The sequence below is a fragment of the Diaporthe citri genome, assembly GCF_014595645.1.
Source record: "Diaporthe citri strain NFHF-8-4 chromosome Unknown scaffold_3, whole genome shotgun sequence".
NCBI lineage: Eukaryota > Fungi > Ascomycota > Sordariomycetes > Diaporthales > Diaporthaceae > Diaporthe > Diaporthe citri.
This window is the reverse complement of record NW_025064848.1, coordinates 46,604-71,241: the sequence shown is the minus strand read 5'-3', so window position 1 is coordinate 71,241 and position 24,638 is coordinate 46,604. Positions and strand designations below refer to the sequence as shown.

At 53.0% G+C, this 24,638-nt stretch overlaps 9 protein-coding genes across 9 annotated transcripts; 6 read left to right on the top strand and 3 right to left on the bottom strand.

Moving 5' to 3' along the window:
- Positions 1-745: 745 nt before the first annotated feature.
- INS49_007616 (uncharacterized protein) lies at positions 746-1,632 on the top strand (the record flags this gene model as incomplete). The annotated part of the gene is made up of 4 exons (XM_043168364.1): positions 746-965; positions 1,080-1,459; positions 1,512-1,556; positions 1,621-1,632. The coding sequence occupies 4 exons, from the start codon at positions 746-748 to the stop codon at positions 1,630-1,632; spliced, it is 657 nt and encodes a 218-aa protein (XP_043026044.1).
- Positions 1,633-2,275: 643 nt separating this feature from the next.
- On the top strand, positions 2,276-2,770 carry INS49_007615 (uncharacterized protein; the record flags this gene model as incomplete). The annotated part of the gene is made up of 1 exon (XM_043168363.1): positions 2,276-2,770. The coding sequence occupies one exon, from the start codon at positions 2,276-2,278 to the stop codon at positions 2,768-2,770; it is 495 nt and encodes a 164-aa protein (XP_043026043.1).
- Positions 2,771-2,790: 20 nt separating this feature from the next.
- On the bottom strand, positions 2,791-3,861 carry INS49_007614 (uncharacterized protein; the record flags this gene model as incomplete). Its single annotated transcript, XM_043168362.1, has 2 exons — positions 2,791-3,250; positions 3,338-3,861. The coding sequence occupies 2 exons, from the start codon at positions 3,859-3,861 to the stop codon at positions 2,791-2,793; spliced, it is 984 nt and encodes a 327-aa protein (XP_043026042.1).
- Positions 3,862-4,458: 597 nt separating this feature from the next.
- On the bottom strand, positions 4,459-6,299 carry INS49_007613 (uncharacterized protein; the record flags this gene model as incomplete). Its single annotated transcript, XM_043168361.1, has 5 exons — positions 4,459-4,912; positions 4,993-5,074; positions 5,149-5,275; positions 5,338-5,927; positions 6,026-6,299. The coding sequence occupies 5 exons, from the start codon at positions 6,297-6,299 to the stop codon at positions 4,459-4,461; spliced, it is 1,527 nt and encodes a 508-aa protein (XP_043026041.1).
- A 2,192-nt stretch (positions 6,300-8,491) lies between these two features.
- Positions 8,492-10,362, top strand: INS49_007612 (uncharacterized protein; the record flags this gene model as incomplete). The annotated part of the gene is made up of 2 exons (XM_043168360.1): positions 8,492-9,914; positions 9,992-10,362. The coding sequence occupies 2 exons, from the start codon at positions 8,492-8,494 to the stop codon at positions 10,360-10,362; spliced, it is 1,794 nt and encodes a 597-aa protein (XP_043026040.1).
- A 1,950-nt stretch (positions 10,363-12,312) lies between these two features.
- Positions 12,313-16,104, top strand: INS49_007611 (uncharacterized protein; the record flags this gene model as incomplete). The annotated part of the gene is made up of 11 exons (XM_043168359.1): positions 12,313-12,476; positions 12,540-12,830; positions 13,037-13,103; positions 13,176-13,294; positions 13,492-13,626; positions 14,017-14,348; positions 14,392-14,534; positions 14,811-14,825; positions 15,254-15,449; positions 15,758-16,006; positions 16,058-16,104. The coding sequence occupies 11 exons, from the start codon at positions 12,313-12,315 to the stop codon at positions 16,102-16,104; spliced, it is 1,758 nt and encodes a 585-aa protein (XP_043026039.1).
- A 630-nt stretch (positions 16,105-16,734) lies between these two features.
- On the top strand, positions 16,735-17,530 carry INS49_007610 (uncharacterized protein; the record flags this gene model as incomplete). The annotated part of the gene is made up of 3 exons (XM_043168358.1): positions 16,735-16,956; positions 16,980-17,377; positions 17,440-17,530. The coding sequence occupies 3 exons, from the start codon at positions 16,735-16,737 to the stop codon at positions 17,528-17,530; spliced, it is 711 nt and encodes a 236-aa protein (XP_043026038.1).
- Positions 17,531-17,592: 62 nt separating this feature from the next.
- Positions 17,593-18,228, top strand: INS49_007609 (uncharacterized protein; the record flags this gene model as incomplete). Its single annotated transcript, XM_043168357.1, has 2 exons — positions 17,593-17,771; positions 17,973-18,228. 2 exons carry the CDS (start codon positions 17,593-17,595, stop codon positions 18,226-18,228), a joined length of 435 nt encoding a protein of 144 aa, XP_043026037.1.
- A 1,850-nt stretch (positions 18,229-20,078) lies between these two features.
- INS49_007608 (uncharacterized protein) lies at positions 20,079-22,303 on the bottom strand (the record flags this gene model as incomplete). The annotated part of the gene is made up of 9 exons (XM_043168356.1): positions 20,079-20,614; positions 20,804-20,984; positions 21,056-21,183; positions 21,222-21,273; positions 21,331-21,386; positions 21,446-21,514; positions 21,598-21,756; positions 21,945-22,047; positions 22,133-22,303. 9 exons carry the CDS (start codon positions 22,301-22,303, stop codon positions 20,079-20,081), a joined length of 1,455 nt encoding a protein of 484 aa, XP_043026036.1.
- Positions 22,304-24,638: the final 2,335 nt, after the last annotated feature.

Genomic DNA, 24,638 nt, shown 5'->3' with positions numbered 1-24,638 from the left:
AAATTACCGGTCCACAAGAAGGTACTGGTGTTGCGAATAAATTTAGTGTCCCGGCACGTTCCCACTTGCGGACCGTAGCGCTCCGGGAGCCAAGACCTTCTCCATCAATAAGCGAACCCCGGCTCGCGCCCGGGAGTGTCAGGCGAAGTATGCTCGTGACCAATCATACAAGCATTGATGCGCGGCTGGGATCTTTGTACCTAAAGAAGGCGAGCCGGCAAGGGAGCCCCTCTGCCATTTCAAGGCAGCTCGACCAGGAGAAGCATATTTGAGCCGCCTGACCATATGCCATCAAGTGGAGGCCCACCCCTGCAGACGTCAGTCGGCACACTGCCGAACACACCTGATTGCCAGGTATAACGGCGATCTGCCAAGGGTTGCCTGATTGTTTATCGCTTGGTCTAGGACTGGCGGGCCGTTTCAACTTGGTGGTGCTGTAATAATTTACTGTGGGTATGGGTCAGGGATACCAACGGTCTCAGGCGGCTGGACGGGATTGGTGGGCACATGGGATACTCTCCAGAGCATGTCCATATGTCCGGAAAGGGAATTCATACCAGATGGAAGATGACCCGCCGCCACATGAGACCTCTTGGTGGTATAAGAGCCCAGTCCACCTCGGGAGCATCTGCAGTCAACGGGCACACTAGCCTTCCCACGACCATCCGCCCGTGTTACCGTGAACTCCAGCCAAACGACAATTCCATTGTGCAAAGCCGGAAGAAATTCAGCCAGCCAGTTCACCATGAAGACCTCAGCCATCCTCACAGCAGCACTGCTCGCCGTCTCGCCGGTAGCCGCACACTACAGGTTCAACCAGATCAACAGCAGTGGCATATTCAAATACATCCGGGAGAACACCAGCAACAACTCGCCTGTAACTGATCTCGCTTCGAACGACCTGCGATGCAACACCGGCGCGAAAGGCGATGGAACTGAGACGACCGCGGTCAAGGCAGGAAGTTGTAAGTACAAAGAGGACTTGTTTTAATTACGATGGCATCGTTTCTGTCTTGTGAAGCTCTCTTAAGAGCACGAGTTCAAGCCTAGACAAAGGCAAAATAACTAACGTGCGAAAGCATTCACCTTCTCCCTCGACCAAGCCGTATACCACCAAGGTCCCGTCGCCGTCTACATGTCAAAGGCCCCAGCCGCCGCCTCAGCATACGTCGGCGATGGCGACTGGTTCAAGATCGCGGAGGAGGGCCCGACCTTCAGCGGCGGCTCCTCGACGTGGCCCATGAGGGCGAGCTACACGTATAGCATCCCGACCTGCATCGCCAACGGCGACTACCTGCTCCGCATCGAGCAGCTCGGCATCCACAACCCGGGCTCTCCTCCCCAGTTCTACCTGAGCTGTGCTCAGGTCACCGTCTCGGGCGGCAGCGGCGGCTCTCCCTCGCCGACGACCAAGATCCCCGGCCACGTCAAGGCTACCGACCCGGGCTACACTGCCAACGTGAGCCGATCCTGGCGTGTTGACTGATGACTTCATGCTAAGGTTTTCTTAGATCTACAACAACTTCAACAACTACACCATCCCTGGCCCCAAGAAGGTGAGTTATACAATCTCCACGTGTCTCCACTCCCGTAAGAATGCCATGCTGACGTAGACGACAGATTACCTGTTAAATGTGGCGTCTTGGAATGGGACTAGTTTTGTTAGTTGGACAGGGCGACACTGAGACGTCGCGCGGGGACGTGTTACCTCGGCGGAACGCCCTATGCATGCTTTACGAGAAGGCTTCTCAATGACCTTGCAGATATTTATTTCGATGTCCATACTTATATCAAACCAATAGATTGTCTATACCACACACCTGAGACACTGTCCACCCCTAGCAATGTGCCTAGCTATTCGTGTACTGCCAGACGTCCACTCGTAGGGTAGAGCCATTCCACGGCGGGCCGGGGGAGGGGACACTCTTGGCCTGCCGTGAGGTTTGGGCCTCAGCTACCTGTTGGCAACGCACGCCCTACTCTGTATGAGCCTAGTCGCGGCGCCTGGTCGACGGATGCCCTCATCGGCGCCTTGGTGTGGTTACTCAACCTCGCCTTTATGGCGCGTCTTCGGCGATACAGACAGCACCAAGGACGCAGGTGACCTGAAATTTGTATTCTGCTCATTCAAAAAGCCGCGAGTACATATTTATAGTGGCCTTTCCCAGAAAAAGATCTTTTTCTTCCTAGCTTCTCAGGTCCATTGCTGGGTAATAGAAGGCATCGCCCACTCTGAGCACATGTCGTCCTGGAGGACTGCCGTTGACCCAAAAGAATGTCCATCATCGCAAAAAGCACTACCAGAGCTTCGGCGGCGCCCGCACGAGAACGGCTCAACATCCGTTTCCCGCAGCGAGGAACGAAAGACGTCCCCCAAGACGACGAATGGGGCGAGCTCGCCCAGGGCGAGCACGTCACCCGTATCCGCTTCCACGACTACGCCCAGGCCTTCAGTATTCCAGGGTTGTACAACCAGCTGTTCGGCGGTCTAGATTCGGAGACGAAGTGCATTTCGCTGCAGGTCGTAGCTGGCCTCCTGCGCGACCAGCTTTCCCTTGTCCTCCCTGGTAACAACTCCCGAGACCGGGGCCAGCATGAAGGCAAGCCAAAGCTGCGTGTCCGGGACCTCGCTTCCAAGAAGAACTGCCATCATGATTTTTTACCTTTATTTGAGTTGACAGGCATTTCTGCAGCAACTTGCAACTGTTTTTACGAAAAGAAATATAGTTGTGGATATGTCAACCCTCATGATGACATGCATCTATTCTAAGTCTAACCAGCTAGAACATATTAAAGCCATCGTAATAATTCTCGTCGCTGTGCCAGATAGCCCAAAACAGCCACGCCCACCATAAGGCCGGAAGCTATATATGGCACAACATCAAAGCCCTCAAACTTGTCCCTGTTCCTCGCACTCCACTGCTCCACACTCGTAGCCGGCCTACCGAGGATCTCCTGAATATCATAGCTCACATCCACGTCGTCATTCTCGCGCACAATTTCCACAAACTGGGCCACAAGCCCGTCCGCCATAAAGTCATCCGCACCCCCTAGCTTCACCATCCGTTTAAAGACGGGGGCCGGAAGGTGCAGGTAGCGCACGCGGTGGCCGATGGTCCGCGAGAAAATGGCCGCGAGTTCCGACATGTTGAGGCGCTGCGGGCCAGTCAGGTTGTATACCTTACTGGCGTGCTTGGCTGGGCCGTCGAGGATGACGCGGTGGGCGGCGGCAGCCACATCTGCAGTGTCTCTGTGTTCCATTCCCCCCCAATGTCAATATCACGGTCCCTTGGTATGGGGACACATGCCCTTTCAGGTAACGCAGGTGGGCACTCACACCCAGGGGTCGCGACCGTCTCCGCTCGTCTGTGGCAAGAAGCCCTTTTGTACCGCCGGAGCCGTGGTTAAGAGATTGGACATGAAACCGCTGGGCCTTAACGACGTCCACTTGATGCCCGCCTCGTCACAAGCCTCCCGCATGTGCTTCTCGGCGAAAGAATGCGCCTTCGCCCACGGCACGTCCGTCTCGGCCCGCTGGTCTGAGGCCGCGATCTTGACGATGAATTCAACCGTGCCACTAGAGATGGCAGCGTTGACACAGTTGGTTTCCATATCCAGCTGGTTGGGTGCCGGGGGCGTCAGCAGGAAGAAGGTCTTGCAGCCGGACATGTGGGATGCCAGCGCCCCGACGGACTGGTTGAGGTTCCCAAGGGCGGCTTCCACGAGAGGTTGTTGATTAAATTTATCTGCTTGATCCTGCCGGCGGCATAGAACACGAGTTGGCGTATTGCTAGACTGTAGAAGTGAGAGAAGTTTGGAGCCAATCTCGCCGGTGGCGCCGGTGATAAAGACGGTGGGCATTGTTGGAAGCATACTTTATTGCGCTCAAGAACTAGGCAATCGCTTGCGCCTCCTTATTTTTGAAATTATTATTACAATTACTTTTTGTCACATTATTGCAAATGCGGCGTCTACTGGCTCAAGTGCAAGATTCAAGCTTGATATATTCCGAAGACTGGTTGGGCCGGAGAGACTCGGTCTCCAAAGACACACCGAGGCGGTTTCGGGGTTCCCCACTTCTGCTGTTTGATTATCTAGGCCACGCCGATTGTCTCTTTGTCATAGAAGAATTATATCTCGATGCAGGGCTCTGCGACCGATGATGGAACATTGCGACTCGGGTAGTGCAATCGAGGAGGAAACAAGGTCCACTAGGATTGAGAGGGTGTGTACAGTAGGCTGTGGTTGCTGGACAGTGTTATGAAACAGCGCGCATGGGACCCAGGGGACCCGTTTGAGTGACCCCGGCCACCCGAACAGGATGCCACGACGCAGATCGGCATGCGCGGAGGTCGGGACTTAGATTGCATTGAAGACTGAGGGTGCTCTCATAAAGTAGGTTGAGTAGCTGGGGGTCGAATGGCGAAATCCTTACTGCCTGGGTTGCACTAGCCCACCTCACTGGCCTAAGACTTGCTTCCCAGAAGCTTGACCCAGTTCATAGTTAGCCGTATGTTTCAGCGGATCAGTCCCCTTTGCCTCCTCCCATGCCTGGGCCACATACTCGGCCTTTTCCCGAGACCTCGCCTGGAGGTCAAAGAGAAACGGCTTTGGTTGCGTATTGAAACCCGTGGTGTAGTTATACTCTGGGGGGATGATTTCGTTACCTTGAGAATCCTTCTTCCGGCTAATCCGACAAGCCCAGGCGACACGTGCGGTGAAGATGTAAAGAGAGCGCTCAGCAATATTCATTCCTGGGCATATCCTACGGCCAAACCCAAACGCCGAGTAGTTCTGCAGGCTTGGGAACTTGGTCAGCGGCTCTCTGTAGGTGGGATATTCAGGCATCAGCCAGCGGTCCGGATTGAAAGCTTCCGGGTCAGGGTATAGCTCCGGATCGCGGTGGATTCCCCTGCCGAGAAGTCAGGTCAGAAAATCCCAACAACAGAGAGCAAGGCATGGGTAGGATCTCATCCCGGGTACCTTACTTACCATTGATTGGCGTGAAAGTTGGTTCCCTTCTTGAAGAAAAATCCGTTGTAAACGTCGTCCTTTATTAACTGGTGAGGCACGCCTTTATCCCCCATCCGTCAGCTCCCTCTCTACACTTGCCGCAGGATGGTCAAGGGACCTGTGTAAGGCGCTCACCTCCGGCTGTAACTGGTCTCCAACGGAGAACCTCTTTGATGACAGCACGGCATACCGGTAGATCGGGCACGTCGTCAAACTCGGGCATTCTATCCCCACACACGCGGTCAATCTCCTCCCACATGGGCTGAGAATAGTTAGCTTCCTGCAAGCCCGAGAAGGGAAAGTTGTATGGGAGGCTGTAATCACCTCTTGCCATTTTGGATAGAGAGTTATGGCTAACATAAAGGACATCATGGCTGAGGCTGTTGTGCCGCTTCCCGCTTCGAACAGCGTTCCGATCACGTATGCGGCCTCGTCCTCTGTCAGTCCATAGGCGTCCTGTTCTTCGAGCCAGGTATTGGTGAAGGACGGTGCGGTCACTTTAGCTTCTCTCTCAGCCCGGACATCATTGATCAGCGTCCGAAAGAATTTGAGCTCAGCCTCGTGAAGCTGGCGGCCCTCCTTCTTGAACGGTGCCATCCATTCCGGGAGATATTGCAGAATGGGTATGGTATCGACAAGATAGGACCCAGGAGACGCGATCCGTTCCACACTATGGACAACGTGGAGAGCCTTTCTGACGTGAGCTTCCTCGCCGGTCACGATGGTCTTGCCATATCCTATCCGAAAGATCAATCCGCCGGCGTACCGCTCGAACCACAGCTCATATCTGGATGGGTCCCGGATGAGGTCGTAGAGCATCCGCTTTGACTCGATGCTCTGAGAAGGCTGGTACGATTTCGCCATTTTTTCCATGGTCAACTGATGCATAAGCTTTCGGCCGCGCCGCCAGCGTTCTGCGCACAACGTCCGTGTCAGCCAGCTTGTTCCCCGAGACTCGTGCGCCCCACGAGAGCTGCGACGTCCAACAGCCACGGAGTAAGAAACGCCTTACCGTCGTAGCCTAGCAGTAAGGGCCGAAGGTTATCCGAGAGGATGCCGCTCGCCATGACGAGGTGTTCACGGGACGAGTACGTTGTTCCCCTTTCGCGCAGCAGGTCGTTGGCCGCTCGCTCGGTTGAGAGAACAACGTTTTCCCTGCCCAGGACGGTGAAGCGTATGATGTGGCCATACTGGTCCGCCCATTCCTTGAATTTCAACCAGGAATGGTGAGGCGGGATTTGGAGCATGTTCCCTAGAATAGGGACGCCATCTGGCCCTGGGGGCATTTTGGTACCGGGTGGGCGACGACGATTCTCTTCCACTTGACGCCGAACAAACGCCGTGATAAGAATTAGAAGGCCCGCTATGGGGAGCACCGATAGCAGGAGTGCCATCTTGCCCAAAGCTGATTCGACTACTGTCCTGGTGGTTGTGGGTTCTGAAGGCTCAGGTGCTGGGACGCGGAAAACGATGAATGAGCTGGAGCAAAGATGACTTACTTGTATGAGCCTAGAATCCCGTAAATCCGTCCCTCTTGCGAAAGTTTATCTGAATGCGATGCTGCTGTCGGTAATAGGCCTTCATTCTATACCGTGACCTCGGCCTTGATTCAAGTTCATGGCATAAGGAAAGGTGTAAGGTGGGGAAGCGTCATCCTCCACACCCGTGTGTCAGAATTTAGCAGCCGACCTAGACGGAGGCGTCGGAGTATTTGAAAGTAGTTGATGATTAAGCAGCGGTAGCGAAGGTTTCTACGTTTCCTGATTCCACTGATTTTTAATTGTGTGTCATCTTTTATGATTGTCTACTTCCTCTCGGAATCATATCTAATTTCGGCTTTCAGCGTAAATGCTTTTGTCCGGGAGGCCTCATGAAGGATGTGAATACTCCTCGTTGCCCTATCTTAGTGCCTTTGAATAATTACCACCTCTGTTCAGGAGCATGGACGCTATAGCAAGCTCCTTAGCCTGACGCCCGGAGAAGGCCGGAAGATGTTGTGACTGCTTGGAATGTGTTAGGCAATACAACTCGAATTTCGTCTTGGAAATTTCGTGGAAAACCTTTGCGCGATTGCAAGAAGCTTCCCGGATTCGGCGGAGGACTGTATCAAGGTATTGAATCGCATCTTATATAAGCAATCTGGTATGAGAATTGTGTACCAATCTGAATAGAGAGCTCCGCAAGCTTATTGCTCATTTTTATCCCCTCCTCGACAGGTACTGTTATCCGGGCAAGCGTTTCGGCAAATAGGGCTTGCGATATTGCCAAACATGGAACAATGCCGTCCCGATACATGTCCTGCTGAGTGTCTTTGGTCACTGTTCTTAGGCCCCTCTGGACATATACTAGGTTGTAGCTTGAGGGATATGTTGGAGAAAGAATCAGGTGAGAACGGAGTCCATAAGTGCCTTGTCAGTTGGCACAGCTCTACCCATAGGCAACTTGACTGAAAGGGCTCACTGGTCCACCCCGTCAGATGATTCCAGGAAGAATCAGGCAACTAAATAGCTGGGGATCACATGTCTGCTATTTGCGGTGCGTCACGCCCATCCGTGCAATGTAGTTAAGCTCAATGGCGACGATAGACTGTACCTAGGTTTTGGCTCTTGAGATGGCGACTTTTGTTAATTATTTTGTCAACACCGTTCCAAGTCTTCCAGGGCTTGGCGACTTGGCCCTAATGTTCTTGATTGACCTTCATACTCAATAAAGATATGGTAGACTTGCTGCCAGGTCTCAGCTAATGGGTTGATGATCAATATGGCCAACTGGTCAGACTTCTTGCGCAGCCGACATAGAGTCTCACAATCTGAATGCGAAGGTCTTTCCTTAACTTGTTCTAGAGTACCAGCACCCTTGTTTTGAGCGGCACGTTATCGCTGGACCCATGTGCCGGTGGCGGTATGTACTGAAGCTGCGATTCCTGGGAGCAATACTGATCTGGCGTAGGAGTACGTTGACGATCTTTGCCGCAAGAGTCACATCCATAGGAGAGTTGGAATTTGACTCCAAGTGAGCGCTGAAGCGAATGAGTAAGTAGTGGTCGACAGGTTGATTATTTTTGGAATTACTTGGCTAAATATGGACCCGGATCGACCTCTACCTGCCCTGATCGACCCCAATGGGCCGTTCAAGTCCACAACATGTAAGTGATTCCTAACTTTCAGCGGATTCAGCATTGATATGTGTCAATGAAAATTGAGCTCAAAGGAAAAGACAGCGAGGGGCGCGATTCAATTCGGTATGCCGACATGTGAAGGTTAAATTTGGCCGAGCCGGCGCCGATATCATTACTCAGCTTCCGGTGACCGGCAGCTCCAGTATCGGATCCGGCAGCAAATGCAACGCGGGGATCCACTCGTCGATTGCAACATCCTCCGGCTTTATTCGTCGGTTTTTCACCGCAGATTTTGTGTTGCTCCTTTCCTGGACTTTCACCATTCTACGCCGTATCTGCCATGCAGCACTGGGGATCATTATGGCAGCAGATGCGACTGACGAGAGAACGCCACTCCTGAACGGCTCGACAAACGGCCACCAGAATGGAACCATCAGCGACTCCAACGGCAACACCAACGGCAACGGGATAGTGGGGGACCATGATGCCGCCGATGCCAAGAAGAAGACGGCATCATGGACCACCCGCGTCTTTGGCCCCCCTAACACAATTAAAGTCCTCCTCGCCGGCTTCATCATAACATTCGCATTCAGCTTCACCCAGGTCCCCATCTTTTACGTTTTCCATCTCATGGAATGCGACGTCTACTATGAGACACACCCACCACACACCGGACCAGGAGATCGATGTTCCATCAATGAGATCGCAGCCGGGACGGCAACCCAGTTCTCCATCCTCGGCATGAGCACCACCTTCTGCGGCACGGTGAACCTCTTCGTCACGGGCTGGTCGATCAAGAAATGGGGCCCGCGCTTCGCTCTCATCCTGCAGACCTTCATCCCGGCTATTAGGGTCGCCACACAGGTTATTGGTGTGCTCGCTGGGGGAAATGCTGGGATCACCATCATCCAGACTACGCAGCTCATCACGATATTCGGGGGCCCCGCTGGGTATATCCTCGTGGTGAACACCATCGCCGGGGAGCTGGTGGAGCCGATGCAGCGCACAGCCGTGTTTGGCCAGCTGCAGGCGTGCATCATGCTGGGCCAGGCGATCAGCTACCTCCTCGGCGGGATGGTGGGTGACGCATTCGGGATCAGGATGCCGTTCCAGGTGGCGTGCGTCCTGTTCCTTTTCGCGACCCTTTACTCCCGGACGGTGATACCCTACATCTCTCCGGAGTCTCTGTCGGACGGCAAGAAGTCAAAGGCGAAGGGGATCAAGGGCTTCCTGGCTCCACTCAAGATTTTGGCCCCACAGCGCATACGATTTATGGACGGACATGTTGCGAATCACTTCGGGGTCTTCTTCCTTTGCTGTGGTATCTTCCTGGCGGTGTTGGCAACTAGCTACGGCCCCTTGCTGATCCAGATGTACGCGACGGCATACTTCGACTTCACGCAGGCCGACAACGGCTGGCTGATGAGTGGCAACGCGCTGTGCCGGAGCATTTTCCTCTTCTTTGCCTTCCCACGGATCATCGAAGCGGGAAGGAACTGGTGGGTCAGGAAGGTCGCGGGCCCCAGACCTGACCCGGCCCAGACGAAACAAGACCCGAACGCGTTGTCTCGGATACCATCGCGGCCTGAGCAGCTTGAGGCACCGATGTGGTCCGGAAATCAGATGTCACAGGAAGATTCCATGCCTCAGCCCGAGTCGCGGCCGGAGGACGATCGGACCGCAAGCCATTTTGATCTTTTCTTCCTCCGATGGAGCCTGTTGCTTGACGGAATCATGACTGGTGCAGCTGCTCTATGCACAAAAAGATGGCACATTTTTCTCGGTAAGTTGTTCCATGTAAACGTCCACCTGATCGGGTGGCAGAAAGAAACCCTCTCGTCGCTGACTGGTCTCTACTAGCATCATTCCTGCTCCCATTGGGATCCGGCTCTGCCCCAGCCGCCAAAGGCGTCATCACAGAAATGTGCTCTCACGGCGACCGCACCGATGCCCTGAACGCAGTCACGCTCGTCGAGAACATCGCAAGGCTGGCGACGCAGGGCCTGTTCGGCTTCATCTTCTCCGCCCTTGCCGAGGCCGGAAAAGCGCACATGACGTTTCATGTCAATGCTGCTCTTGCGATTGTGGGCATGGCAGTGCTTTATTTGTCGCATTTCCCCCCATCGAGCGCGACCATCTTGGAGGATAACGAGAACGAGGACGGTGATGGTTCTGGTGAAGACGACTCCCCAAATCTGGCTAGAGTCACGTCACACGAGACAGACCGATAAAATCGGAGAGAGAAAAAGGAGTTTGACGGAGATCTTAATGCTGAATATGGAAACTTCTAAAATCCTCGACGAGGAGTAGAAGTGAGATTCTATGGTCACTGCTAGTGAAGCTGAAAGAGTTGGGCTTTATCCCGAGCTCCAGAGGGCTTCTAGCATAGCTCAACGTGAGAAATACTGATAGAAGGGCAGGCAAATCACAATCTACGGCCAGGAAATCTGACCTCTTTCAATCTGCATTTGACGGTCCTTGTATCCTTCTTGTGATGCATCCCCCAACGCTTGTCACGGTAACGCCAATATGTTTTGGTTGATGCTTTGGTCTGTGCGTGGTTGAGACAGGATGACAGAGCACGAACGTGCACGCCTCGAGAAGGTCTGTAGTGTCAAGCAAGTTCAGCAACAGCTACAGTTGAGTCCGGAGACTCGTAAATATCATGGTCAGGCGTGCTACGGTGTGTAAGGAGTGCTTGCCGAAGTCGCGAGTGAGTACATAATCAGGTATGCCAGTTGCTGTCCAGGGACCACGCAATAATCTGCTCGACGAAGCTCATTTGCGACCACACACACGCCCTACCAAGTCACACATGCCTCGTGGTTACACATGAGAATGGACCTCGGCAGATAACTCTCGGGATACGTAGCCGAGTAAGCAAGCAAGAACGGTCGCGTTACGCATGTGTCCTGGGAGCTGCAGACATACATGTCCTCGACCTCCAGCCGCTAGTTCGAGAGATCCTGCCACGGCCATGGCGATTGCGCAAGCACTCTCGTCGCCACAGCTTGGCCAGCACATCAGAGTGAGATTCGAAATGAGTGCAAAGGGCATTACGTTGCACAGCAAGCCATCTATCTAGATGCACACCCGCCAGCACAAAACTATGCACTTCAGTGGCATATGCATCTCTCACCGCCAGAAAAGCAAGAAACCGTTGCTCCAGAATATCCACCCAACATCCGTTGCAAACCTTGCGTTGTTTGACTATCGCAGGCAAATCTCGTCGCTTGCGGCCGAGACAAGGCTGTCGGAGTGCTGCAATTCGCCTCCACAAACACACTGGAAACAATTTCAACGACGTCACAATTTTCAGAGTTTTCTTTGACACGTGAATCTACGATGGTCCACCGCCGTATACCAGCATATATCAATGTGTTGTTCATATCGGCAATGGCAGGCTGCATTGGTCTGTCTGCACACACGCGTGCGTGCGTCTCTTTGAGACGAAAAGCTGCAGGACACTGGCACGTGTGCACGCGCTGGAAAGGTCTGAGCAAATGATCTCATTTTCGTTCTATCAAGATTTCAAATTTCATTCATTCCAGTGGGTGCGGTGAGGCCCAACTTACAATCAGCACGGGATCACACATTTCCGGCCTGGCCAAGCTTGACAAGTATGCTGTCATTTCATTTCGTTTGTGGCGAGGTCTACTGGTTTGCTTCTGCTTGCCTCATAGCATTCGGGTTGTTGAGCACACGCAAATTGTTTCACAGACTGCATGATTTAGTGAGACCTTCTCTGAGTTGCCTTCATCAAGAGCTTGCATGTGACGTACGTTCCTGATCATGGTGGTTGGAAATGCCTGCGTACACCCCACTCGCAACGGTCAGATATATGTAGAAGATCCCTCTGTGGAATGAAACTGCCATCATTCTTTCTCTGCATCTCTCTTCATCCGTCTTCTTCTTTCACCATTCCTCTACGTCTTCCTTTGTTCGTCTGTATTATTTTCCATCTGCATCGTTCTCCATTTGTCTGCATTTCTCATCATCTGGCTCTCTCTTCGTTCACGCGTATCCATCTCCATTCCTCTATATAAAACACACTCCCAGATATCATACTATTCACAAAGTCCATCCCACGTCACCACCAATGGCCAGTTCTTCATTCTGAGCCATTTGAACCTACGGCCTAATTCGATACGAATGCCAAGAGTACGTCTTGGGACATCAACATGCCAAACCCAATCATGACGTCCGTCGACCCTCTCCGGTATCTGCCATTGGCCGATGTCCTCCTTCGACCCCTTTACGAACCTGTGACTCTTCACTTGTGGAAACGAGATGGCCATTTGGCTCTCGACTGCCACCAAATCGTGGACCTCTGGAAAGGAGCTGGGTAAAGTCGAAATTCTGCCCCGCAGGTCATCTTGATGGAGTGCTAACAAAAGAGACATTGCAGAAGAAGAGATTCCACCAAGTTCCAAGAGCCGACACAAGACAGGGAGATGAGAGCCAACCGGGAAAGGTGGCTCGAAAACGCCCCTCACAACCTCGCGGCGTGCTGCCAAGCAGACCGTACCATCACGACAGTTCACTCTCAGAGCACACCTTCCACAAACCTCTGCCCTCATGCAACAAGCAACATGGGGCGCTTGGATGACCTCCCGATGTTCGAGTTCGATGTCCTCCTTGTTGCCAGCAATCGACTGCTTGCTGACATCAATCACAGACTGCGGGATGAGCTTCTCTTGTGGCGGGGTGGTACCCCGAGACCGGCATAAAGCTCACCGCCGTCGTGCTAACCACCGACGACACCTCCGAGACCAGATGGCACACATGCTGACGGACAAGCGCGGCAATTATAGAACGGTGTTTGTGCACCATACTCACCGGCATGTCCACGATAGCCGCGGAAACCCGCGTTACGCCATGACACTCTGACGGGCAGCGGCTCAGCGCCACGCGCCCTCTGACCCATGGCCGGGACTTCAGCCCCGTTCTTGCAGCATACCACCCGCTGACTGTCAGTGTCGGTATGGGTTTGGATGCCTTTTGAACGTGGTCTGATGACTTGTGGAATATTCGCTCCCACCAGCAAAGCGATGACTACAAGCAGCAGATGGACTTCAGGCATAATCCTGATGACCCAAAGGACGACAGCCACGGTCTCGTCAATTTGGGTACCAAAAAGTTCGTCAAAGCAACAAAGGATCGGTTCGAACTCGTTGAGTCTACCACCAGGTCCAACTGGCCCTCATTCGGCTGGGGCACAGCCGAACAAAACCATTCTTCATCCACATGTATTCCAAGCTGGACCGACCACCGCTACTAGCACGCCCTCCGTCGCGGTCAATACCGTAGACGGCGAGCAGTTTGCCGCCAGGAAGCACGGTCTTTTCGAGAGGGCCCAGCTGGGGCGACGGCGTGGCCGCTTCCGAGTTCATCCAGCTCGGGAGCGCTGGGTATGAGCGGCCCGACCGGTGGATCAGGCCTGACGAGTCCGTCGTCGTCACAGTTCAGGCTTCTGCGATCAGCCATTCAAACATGTACGCGGCGGAGACTGGACTTCTGCACCCCCGGCTCGATCAACCGCCCGCGCTCGAGCCTGCCCAGGCCTTGTCCAAGGCCGGACGAGGTGACTCCTAGCAGGACGGTAAAAGAATGCACGTGTGGACCCGATTGTCCTGACACGTGTAGCTGCCTTCGCTATGGTTGCCACCCACTTCCGTCTCAATGTGGACACAAGGACGAAAATGGTCAGCTCAAACCTCGTGTCTCCCCATTCCGCATACCTCCCACACCCCCATGCAACAAGCAACATGGGGCATCTGGATGACTTCCCGACAATCGACCTGGATTTCCTTTCTGTGAGCATTCGACGACTAGGGCAGGCCACGCCGCATCCTGCAGAGCTGCATGGCGGGAACCTGTCAGAGCTCCGGCAGGGACCAGGACGTGGCGTCGGGGACGCTGCTCCACCACTACCTGACTGAGCACAGCGAGGTCACGGACGTGTTTGCGAACTATGGGATGACGTTCCACTCGGACGAGGAGTACCCAGTCCACCATCACTATCGTCTCATGTCTGAGGGATACCTGGAGCGGGCACTCGAGGACGACAGAGATCTTGGCCATCACGTTGATGGATGCCCTCAGACATGCAAGCTACTCCCAGTCCGCCATGAATTCTACCTCAGGGCCAAGGGACGCCTCAAGGAAGCTGCTTTCCTCTTGTCCCGAGATTCCCCAGCCAGAGGGGCCTTCGTAAGTAAGATTCAAAATGTCCAAAATCTTTCTCCAATCTTTAACAGAGCCGTTGCATGAGATGGTTGCCGTCACCAGGGAGAACTTCAAGGTCGAGATCCGTTCTCGCAAGAAGGGCGAGATCTGTGAGAAGATCCTGGAGGTCCTTCTCGACGGCGCTGAGCTCCCTCCTATCCTGGACCTCATCAGTGTGCGTGACGACAGCGTTGATACTTCCCTCTTTCGGCGAAGGACTGGTTGCTAGCCTTCAGGTTTTGAACTGAGCTCAGCGTTTCGGTTACTTCATCCACTTTATTTTACTCTACCTGTTCTTCTTTCCACTTTTCATTAATAATCTTCTCGGCCATCGGTCGTCTCTGCCCGCGGTGGATTCATTGCCCATGTACCCCGAGGACATATGCGCCGAGATTTGGGGGAAGACGTTCGAACCCCCTAGAGTATTCTCGGGCTTAACAACACAATGCAGACGACAGTTGAGTTGGTAAGTCTAACCGCAGACAGAGAGCTGCTTGGGTGCTTATCAGTGCTTCATGCTAATATAAAGAGTATAGATCGTCCATATCTATCCAGAATTAGACAGCATACCATGTCCAGGACACCATGCGACTTCCGCAGTTGCTCATATCTCATCTTCCAACGATTTATTCGTCCGCGTTCTCCTTTTACTCCATCTTCTTTCTGAGATTTCACTCTCTATATAAATTCTTCACAATCATATCAGGAAGGTCACTGTGCCCTCACCGGCAGAAATGCCGACCTGCACCACATCGTACAGTACCATCGGTCGTCATTCTAAGACGACCTCTAAAACTCGACATAGGGCATTGTGGACACCGTTGCGGCCACCAAAAAGAAAGCAGACGCCATCCAGCACCTCGACATACGCGTCAAGCCTTGCTCTGAGGATAGGTCCCTGGGCACAGCAGCCCCGTGAACAGTAACCCGGGAGCAAGCAATGTGCCAACAGCCTCGAGGATACCACCCCGAGTGATCCCGGACTCCGACGACGAGTTTGGAGGACAGAGTTCAGACGAGTACACAGCCAGCAAGCACCAACACCGGCACCATGTCTCCGAACACAGAGCACGACGCCCTTGCTGGGAGCGTCGACTACACAGCTGTATCTTTCGGCAGACTTTCGACGGGTACCTTGGTCCTCGCCTCAAAACGGCGTGACCTGCCGATGATGGCGCATTCCTGCTGACAGAGAGGTGGATGCCCTCTCAGATAGCAGTTTTCATTTGTAACAACCCAATCTGGTTCGGCTTCGATCAAGCCGACTTCCCTCCGGGGCATGACAAATCCGACAACGGATGCTCGAGGTCAGCCCAAACCACCAGCCTGGAGACTGACCAGGTGTCTGTTCCATGATGGATGGAGGGACCTACGGCGGGTCTCTGACAGCGCCTTCAGCCGCCACGGTCACCGACCTCTTCCAGTCCGGGTACGTTGTCAAGATCCGTATCACCAAGGTGAACGGGACCAAGCCGGCGGCATTTTCATCTCGTCTGAACCGGTTCCAGGCTTGGACCAGCGGACGCAGTGATGTTTGGCACGAGACGGACGAGGCGGGTAAGCTGGGCAAGAAGGGCAACCAGGACAGCAAAGCTGAGGACGACGGCAAGGGCAGCGAGGTCTTTGACGGCCGGGCTGACCCCAAGTGTGAGTTCTTCCCCTGGCCTGCTATCCGACACCGGGACTAACTCTACCAAGCGGCAGCTGCTCAGGGCAGCTCCTCCGGGCAGAGCTCTACCGAGTAGAGCGCCCGGGCCAGCCCTATGATCGACACCCCACGAGCCCGAGATCGTTTGCAGAGAACAGACCAACAACTCCCGCGGATCCGCCAGAGCTTCCATCCCAAGTCACACGTGCATGAAGCCTGGTAGCCTTTGTAAGTAGCTCTTAGTTGTTGAGAGTCATCCTCTCAATACACTTGTCTGTCACGATGCTATACTAACTTATCTTCAAAGTCCAAGGTCCTGTAGCCATTATTACGCCTTAATGGGAGGCCCTGGAGGAATGAATTGGACAAAAGAGGAGGATTGAAGAGCAAGTGGAGACTGGTGCCACCGAGTATCCTCCGGTGAAGAACATATCTCTGATGAAAATGTAAGTTTACACGCAAAACTCAACATCATTATTAACGCCGGCCGGGATCAATGAATTATCAATGTTGGCCAGGATTACATATTTTATTAACGCTTGTGGAATGTCTGCTGGCGTTAATGATTCATGTGATCCCGGCTGGCGTTAATGATGCTTCTACGTTCTAAGTGCAAACTGACATCTTCATAGCGAAGGACGACGAGGTGCTCTCTGCGCTGAATTGTCTGCAAAACGTCGCCAACACCGCACCAGAAACACGGCTCTCATCCGAATAGAAGCGCTTCATGCCGTACGACCTCCCACACAAGTCACGATCAAACCAGTCCATGTCCATGGGTTACCAGAAGGGCAAGAACAGGAGTCGCCTGCCAGCTGAACCTCCGGTCACTCGTCCTGTACCGTTCCACCCTGTGCAGTCATCTGACACGGAGACACAGCCTCCAAAGCAACAGCCACGCTGCTACTCCGCCGAAAGCAGGAGGAACCCAAGCCGATACAGTGCTATGGTGAGCACGGCTAATACGAGCAGGTCTTCTCATCCTACCAACTCTTCTATATATATGCATCTTTGAATAATCTGCAGCCGCGAGCCTGCTACAGCCGCGAACAACACCTTCTCACAGACGAACTCATCATCACCGCGGAGAGAGCCTGCATAGGCCCCTTCGTCACTTCCATGGACCCTGATTCGCAGGAATACATGCGAATTTTCACCGCGCTTTGCACCCCGGGACTTCTTACCGGAAAGACTCCCACTCTCATCCTTACCAATCTCTGCAGGATCAATGCTTGGACTGAACCTGAGCACCGGGTCGACGGGGTTGATGGAGCCTTGGGAATTGCGATGTCAAAGATAGAAAGCATGCGGGATGCGGAGGAGCCGGAGGATGACGAATACGCCGAAATCATCACCCACTTTATCACCTTGTTAGCACTAGGAGAAGACCACGGCTCCCCCCCCCCCCCGAGCTACAGCAAAACATATATAGGTGGGCAAAGTGGCTGCAAAAGATCTTTGCAGAGGTCTTGGCGGAAAACAAGAAACTCACGCCCATCATAGCCATGTGCAAGACGGGCTAGGCGACCATGATGGGGGGGGGGGGAGGTTCTTGGTCCTGGGAGCAGTAGCAGCTGCGGACGTCATGGGATTTTCTGTCGAGGCGAGCGTCTTCGCCAGTACGCTGGGCGCTATGTCAGCCTACCTATGCGCTATCGCCAAGGACGACGACCGGAAAACCATTCTCACCTGCATCAAGGTCCCGTGCAACGGCCGCCCACAGCAGCAGCTTATCGTGGACGCCGGGCACATGTCGTCGTACCTGTGCGCCGTCGCTAGCAACTGCCAACATCATGGAGATCAAGGACGCCCGCCATCTGGCGCTACACCTCGTCAATGAGGCCTGCCGCAACAGAGGGCCCAACAGCCCCGCCATGTAGTTACTTCGTCCGTCTTTGGAACATGACGAGACGCAACTAAGACGACCGCCGCGAGAACTTCCTGACTTGTATCAAAGTTGGACAGGCCCGTGAACACCGGGCAGAACGGGGCGGAGCGCGATATGATTTCGAATCCAATCTTCATGGACGAGGTGGCACACCTCCTGACGGATGACCAGGGCTTGCCGATCCTTCCGTGGAGAAACAGCATCCTGAGCTGTACCCACGAGAAGAAGCATGACCCGTGCGAGATAATGCTCTCTGGAAACCGGCACTGGCCCAACGGCAAAGGTTTCGAAAGGACCGTCCTGTTCGCTCACGCTGTCGCCCCTCGAGCTTGAGCAGACCTTGCTCAGGAGGGCCCCAGACTCAATTCCTCTCTGTCTATGTCAAGAGACCAGCCAGGTCAACACAAATATGCCCGTTACTGCATGACAGGATGGCCCCTTCGCTTTCAGCTGTCGCCGTTGCGCCCGGCACTGGATGCAGTCCTCCCCTCTGCTACGGCCCATGGTATACCACAGTACCACTCCGTGGCCAACACGGCAACCATGTTTGACTTTCAGGCTTTCTTTCAAGTGAATCACAATTTTCCCGACTTATCTCAAAATATCTATATAAAGTTACCTATTGGAATCATACGCAGGCCTTTCTGCGCAACATACTTTTCTTCGGGGCATGCACCCGAAACAGCCGACATAGCCATACTCAATCGTTTGGACAACATCATAGCAAGTCGATCTGTGGAATCCAGTCTCGACACGACGCATCTCCTCAAGCAGCAAGACCAGGATGTGACAAAGGAGACGGGGGAATATCGACGGCACGAATGGCTGGACGGCACCGTACTCCAGATCGACACAAGGTCATTTGACTCTGTCATGATGGAGCACATTCTGGTAGAGGAGGTTGTTCCTTTTCTGCCAGGACAGCAAGGAAGTTATTGCTGCACACAAGGCACAGTACTACCAGGACAACAAGGAAGCGATTCTTACATACCTGGCACAGTACTACCAGGACAACAAGGAAGCGATTGCTGCATACCAGGCACAGTACAGCCCATTCCCGGACGAGACCAGCGTCAAGAACTACTCTTCTTCTGGCAACAAGGGGCCTCCTCCAACTTCAACCTCCACCAAGCTACCATTGACACGCATTGCTTCCAACTCTGGGTGTGGACATTGCGCGAATGAGCATGGGGCTCGCCGGCAATCGGTCGTCACAGCTTGGCAGTTTTGGTCAGTCCGGCCGGGGGCTTCATTCCTGCCCCTGGCACCCCAGACCCAGCCGTCGGGTTCACGCCACCGCGGGCTCGGAAATGGCACCTGCGCCCCCTCCCTAAGGGTTCATTTCCAGTCTGGATATCGAATGGCGCGCAGGAGACTGGTATCCGCGTAGCATCACCCAGGGTAGCAAGCCTGGAAACAGGCGAAAGCCCACCGGGAAGCAGCTGCCGGGACAGCGGAGCATCACGCAGTTCTTGCAACCTACTATTCCGGCCAAGAGGAACAGTACAGACAGTGATCCGAAGTCCAACAAGCGGCGAGTGTCTAACGATAGGGAAAAATCATTGATATTCGCACGACGAGGGCGACGATAAATATATGCCGCAGTGATGAGCATATAATAACATCCTTCCTCTTTGGGGCCAAATATGCTCTATTTACAGCAGAAAATCATGAGAAAATGGGAAAAGATTTCCTCCCAAGGCTGAGCTGGAATCAGCGCCATGAAAGCCCATGAGCCTATCAACTCCCCTACAGCGGGATGATACTGTGGACGACGCCGAATGCTTTTTCGACAATCATCTTGTCTGCAAGAAAGACGGTTGTGCACACCAAGATATCAAGCCAGGCAGTTCAATGAGCAGAAACTGCCGAGATTCCGGTGTGTTTGTGGTTGTTACTGGACAGATAACCTTAAAGACATTTCAACACATCAGAGAGGCAAACGACATGAGAAAGCTATGGCCGCCAAGGCAAGAGGTAGTTCTGGAACAGGGCAAGAAATGAACTCCGAATCCAAATAACACTAATATCAACTATACACTGTCGTACTCCCTGCTGAACTCGTCACAAATGGATGCTTTGAGTTTGGTCTACACTAATTACATGCGCCCTCCCGGTCTCGCATGACTAATCCGTCCTCGCCCGTGCATCAGATGTGGTAATTTCAATCAAGAAGCATGCCCTCAGGGAGCACCATAGAATCCCATGGAAGCCATAGCCCTCTGGAGCTCCTCCACGGAAGCCTGCCCCCGCCCGTCCTGCTGCTCCACCGGACGCTGAAGAGTAGCACTCCCCAGCCGGGTCTGCCTGTTGCCTCCCGTGACCCGCCCCACGGCCCCACGGAAGACGCGCCTGATGGACCTCCCCGCCCTCCGTGCCATACCTCGCACTCCGGGACCAGCCCTGAACGCGTCCCTAGTCGCCCGCACGCGATTCCGAACCCTCGCGGTCCTCCGCCTGAGCTCTCCCGGGATATCCAAGCCTGGAGATGTATATCGCACTAGCCGGCGGACGTCACCGGCGCCTCTTGCCAGTCCTGCCAGCGTAGATGATGTGGTTACCGCGGATGGCGTGGAAGGCGGTGGGGGCATGGCGAGGATGTCGCTGATCGAGGTCCTGCCTTGTGTGTTTTGGTCCCCGTCGTTTTGATAGATCCCGAGGTTTCCCACAATCAAATGCTCCAGCTGTCTTAGAGTAGGTCTTTCCGCTGGGTCGTGCACTGGATCATGCGAGGTAAATTAGCATCACGGTAATGTCAGACCTCTGACTTCATGTGTCTTCGGAGGCCTATCCATTGTATGCTTTGAAGCACAATGAGTCTTTGTGACATGAAAGGAATCAAATAAAACAGGCACCGAATTTGTCACATTAAGTGAGACAGCGAGCGTTGAAGGGGGCAGGCACTTACTCATGCACCACATTATTGTGGTCCTCAAAGTCTCGTCATATTCATCCGCAATTTGGCTAAATATGAGATCGGCACCATATGTCAAGCCTCTGACTGGATTTACTCCGTCTGGGAAAAATTCTATGTCCCCGTGGTTCGGTGGCAGGAGGGTACAGCATCGTGTTAGGAGCTGCCACATGACCTATGAAGCGCGTTACTTCTTTCCCTCCAAGACGTCCTGGGAAATCTCCTCGGGGAAATAGGAGGACTTACGTTTCCGACTGCGTAAAGATTCGTTTTCCAGCTGTAGTTCCCTGCAACTGGCTCATTTGTTCGACTGGGTGGTCCGGCCAGATAATCCCACTCCTTTGTGAATTGTTCCTGTTCAAGACGAGTATCAGCTTCGGCTTTGAGTCAGCATTGCGTAGCCGTTGCTTACTGGTGTGTGGTTTTCCACTTTCCCCAGCCTTCTTGTAAATAGCATCTCGATTCTGTCGCACATATTGTCAGCGCTTAGGGAACCTCTGAGATTTCGTAAACCGAGAAACCTGCAGGTCATTCCTATCTCGCTCCAGCTCATCGAGACGCCTGGCCACGCCTAGATCTGCGATCTAAAAGGCTGTTAGTTGTCATAGAATGGTAAAAGTCTGAAGGCGCTCTCACATGCCTTGAAAATTGGGACAATTTCGTGAGTATGACTTCCTGGATCGGATTCGAAGTCCCCGATGAGGACTTTTCATCTGTCAGCTTTGGCTTAAATTGCGAACACGAATAAATGCGCTCATCGCTTATCTATTCTCACTGTAAATTCTTACTATTATCAGGGTCGATATCGAAGTGTACTAGGGACGAGGCTGTTTCGATGGGCACGTCGTCTGGGATAGACTCGTCTCGCAGTGGAATCAAGTCTGTTTCGGGATTGAGGCCAGCAGACCACGTTCCGGGGTAGGACATTGCCACACAAGCTCTGAAGACTGTAGTTTCGTGTCAGCGTCGTAAATGATACTGTGCTTCCTCAAGCCTCCGGTGGGAGTTGTTGATGACTCACGGCAGTGAAATATCATCCACAGCTCATCGTCCCTTAACTTCAACCTTTGGGATGAGACCCTCTTGAGCAAACGATCAAGAGACCCGTGCTTGAGTAGTTCCATTCCATACATACAGTCAGGCTCATCTGTGTTAAGCTTGACCCGATTCGCCGCCGCACTCGGATCAGGACTTCGTATGAACTTGCGTTGAACAATGTGTCTTGCCCCAACCATAGACTAAGCCGAAAACATGTCATTAGTGGAAGGCCTGAGGGTCGTCTGCCATGACTGATGGCACGGGACAATCATAGATGATCCTTACCCTCATGTTAGTGGCCTCGCGTCCCAACGAAGACTTCCCGACGGGCACTTTTACCACCCATTGATCCGCCTGGCCATTTTGGTCCAGCAAGTCAACAAGAAGTGCAATACCGCCCCCACCCTGGCCGAGCATCTTTTTGAAGCGGAAACCCAGCGGTTCCAAGGCCCTCATGACCGGATTCCGTCCGCTTATGATATCGCCGTCGGCCCGCCTCAGCCTTTCGGGTTCGTTCTGTGAACGAATGAGATGATATCGCACCATTCGCTTCGGTTGCTTTACGAATTGGCGCATGCGCGGCCGTCTGACATCGCGTTCCCCTCGTGTGTCGGGTGTCCATGATCTTCGCTTTGGGACTTCATACAACTCGTAGACAGGACGCCGCTGGCCCTTTGCATTTTCGCTCCTCCAATCCGCTTCATCTTGCAGCCCTCTCCAGAACGTAGCCCAGTAGTCTAACTCTGCTTGCAACTATCACTGGCTGGTCAGTGACTTCAACAAGAATTAATTGAAAAATTCAATCATATATAGGGACAAAGGAATATTGGTAGATCGTATGTAGCTTGAAGAAAGTCACAATTTAGAGGAGAGCTCACTCACTGCACGTCTTTCTCTAGCAGCCGTTCTGTGGGCCCTCCCACCCAGGCGACCAGGGGCAGTATTTGGGTCGGGTCTAGCACGGATCATAGTGAAAGTAGTATGGTGAACCCAGTTACTCTGCGCATGTATGCTATTGGCCTTTGAGAATTCAGGTTTGCTGGTTCAAAAGGTTTGATCCAGCACGAAATTGTAGAGTCTTTGTTTTGTCCCAACGGCTTTGCTTTGGACTCTGTTAGTCACGAACAAGAAAGAAATATTTGATGGAGCCGTGTGTTCAGGTAGTCAATGAGAGCGAGCCGTTTCCGGCAACAATCGACTGCGAAAGAACCCAGAACTCGGTTCATCGAGACGGGGGCTTGGGAGCCCGGCGCACACAACGCATTGGACGCTCATCTCAAAGTAGTCATCCAATCAACAATAACCAAGGACATCGAGGTCTGAAGATCTCAGGAACAACTGCGGAAGCTAGTGACAATGCTTGAGCCATCAAGCGGACTCCGACAACTGACATTGATGTTCATTATGGACAATGTTATTGTCAATATTATGATTGGTCGGCACATCTCAACTCCTCTCAACACGATTCCGTAACAATTACTTGTCCCATTCCGCAATGCCTATTGCGTCATCTTCGCATAGAAAGGGGCGGGAGGACAGCCATTGTAGGACCTGGACACTTCCATAACAGAATACTTTTAAATGGCGAAATTACCTTCACGCCTCGACCCACCATATTCCCTCAGGGAACATAACCTCTTGACCAACCAAAAGCTACAGGCGGTAAGCATTAAATGGTCCATAGCCATGTATCTTTGGAGAAAGCTGGCTCTTCGGAAGAAGCTTACTGCTACACAAGCCGTCCCTCGGCTGGCCGCGCCCATGCCCCATCAGACTGAGCTGCCGCAGCTTCAGCCTCAGCTCGAGACAGACGAGCTAGAGATAAACCTCGCTCACACTCTTTCCTCCGACCGCGGCCAAAGCGGTGGCAAGACTTTACGCCACCGCACGATGTAGGAGACCCCAGTCTGTAGATCGACTAACGCGTAACACAGGACACCTTGCTCCCATACTACTTACTTACCACACTTCCACCGAGCTTTTATCCCACTAACCAACAGCAGCCCCACATATTCTCACTGTCAATCAATATTCCATATCACCTTCGCAGACATATTGTAATATATCCAAACGAATCTCGTATTTCCGGTACTGTACTTTTTGGCCTGTATTTTACTTTGTAGACCAACAATATCGGTTGAGATCTGCGTGTGATGGCCAAGACTGTATCGTATGTCTCTATTCCTAGGTCTGGGACGAATTATATCTGACCAGAGTCTTGCAGAAACCGGGGTCAGTATTTTATACTTGGCGTTTCTCTTTGTCATTAAGGCCCTGCTACTTCAGTATGACTGGTAAAAATGGTTTCTAAACGGAGGACAATATTATAACATTGTGAAAATGTAGGCTTTGAACGTTCCGGTGACTCGCCCTCTGGGCTCCGGCGAAGGCTTACCAGGTAGTGGCTAGGTTCCAGGATTGTACAATCAAACTTGTCATGATCATTGTTATTTTTGGCAACTGTATAAACATGTGGAATCCGTATTTCCAACGCTCAGGTGCAGCTTTCTCCTACTTCGTCACAGGTTGCCTTACTCACGTGTCGAATCCTCTCACACTGTTCCTCAGACAGATGAGTATCAAGTCCGTCCTACAAGTCTGGCGGTGGATCACCACTGTTGGTAGGTCTCTCGTACGTACGGTATTCGTATGGGTAAGCAGTCGTTGATTGGTGTTGTTCAGGCTAAGTTCTGAGAGGCTACGTGCCCCGTAGGGGATAACTAAAGTAGCCATTCAAGTACGAGGGTCGTACTTGCCAACAACCACCTTTTCCTAGCGCCGATCTACCCGT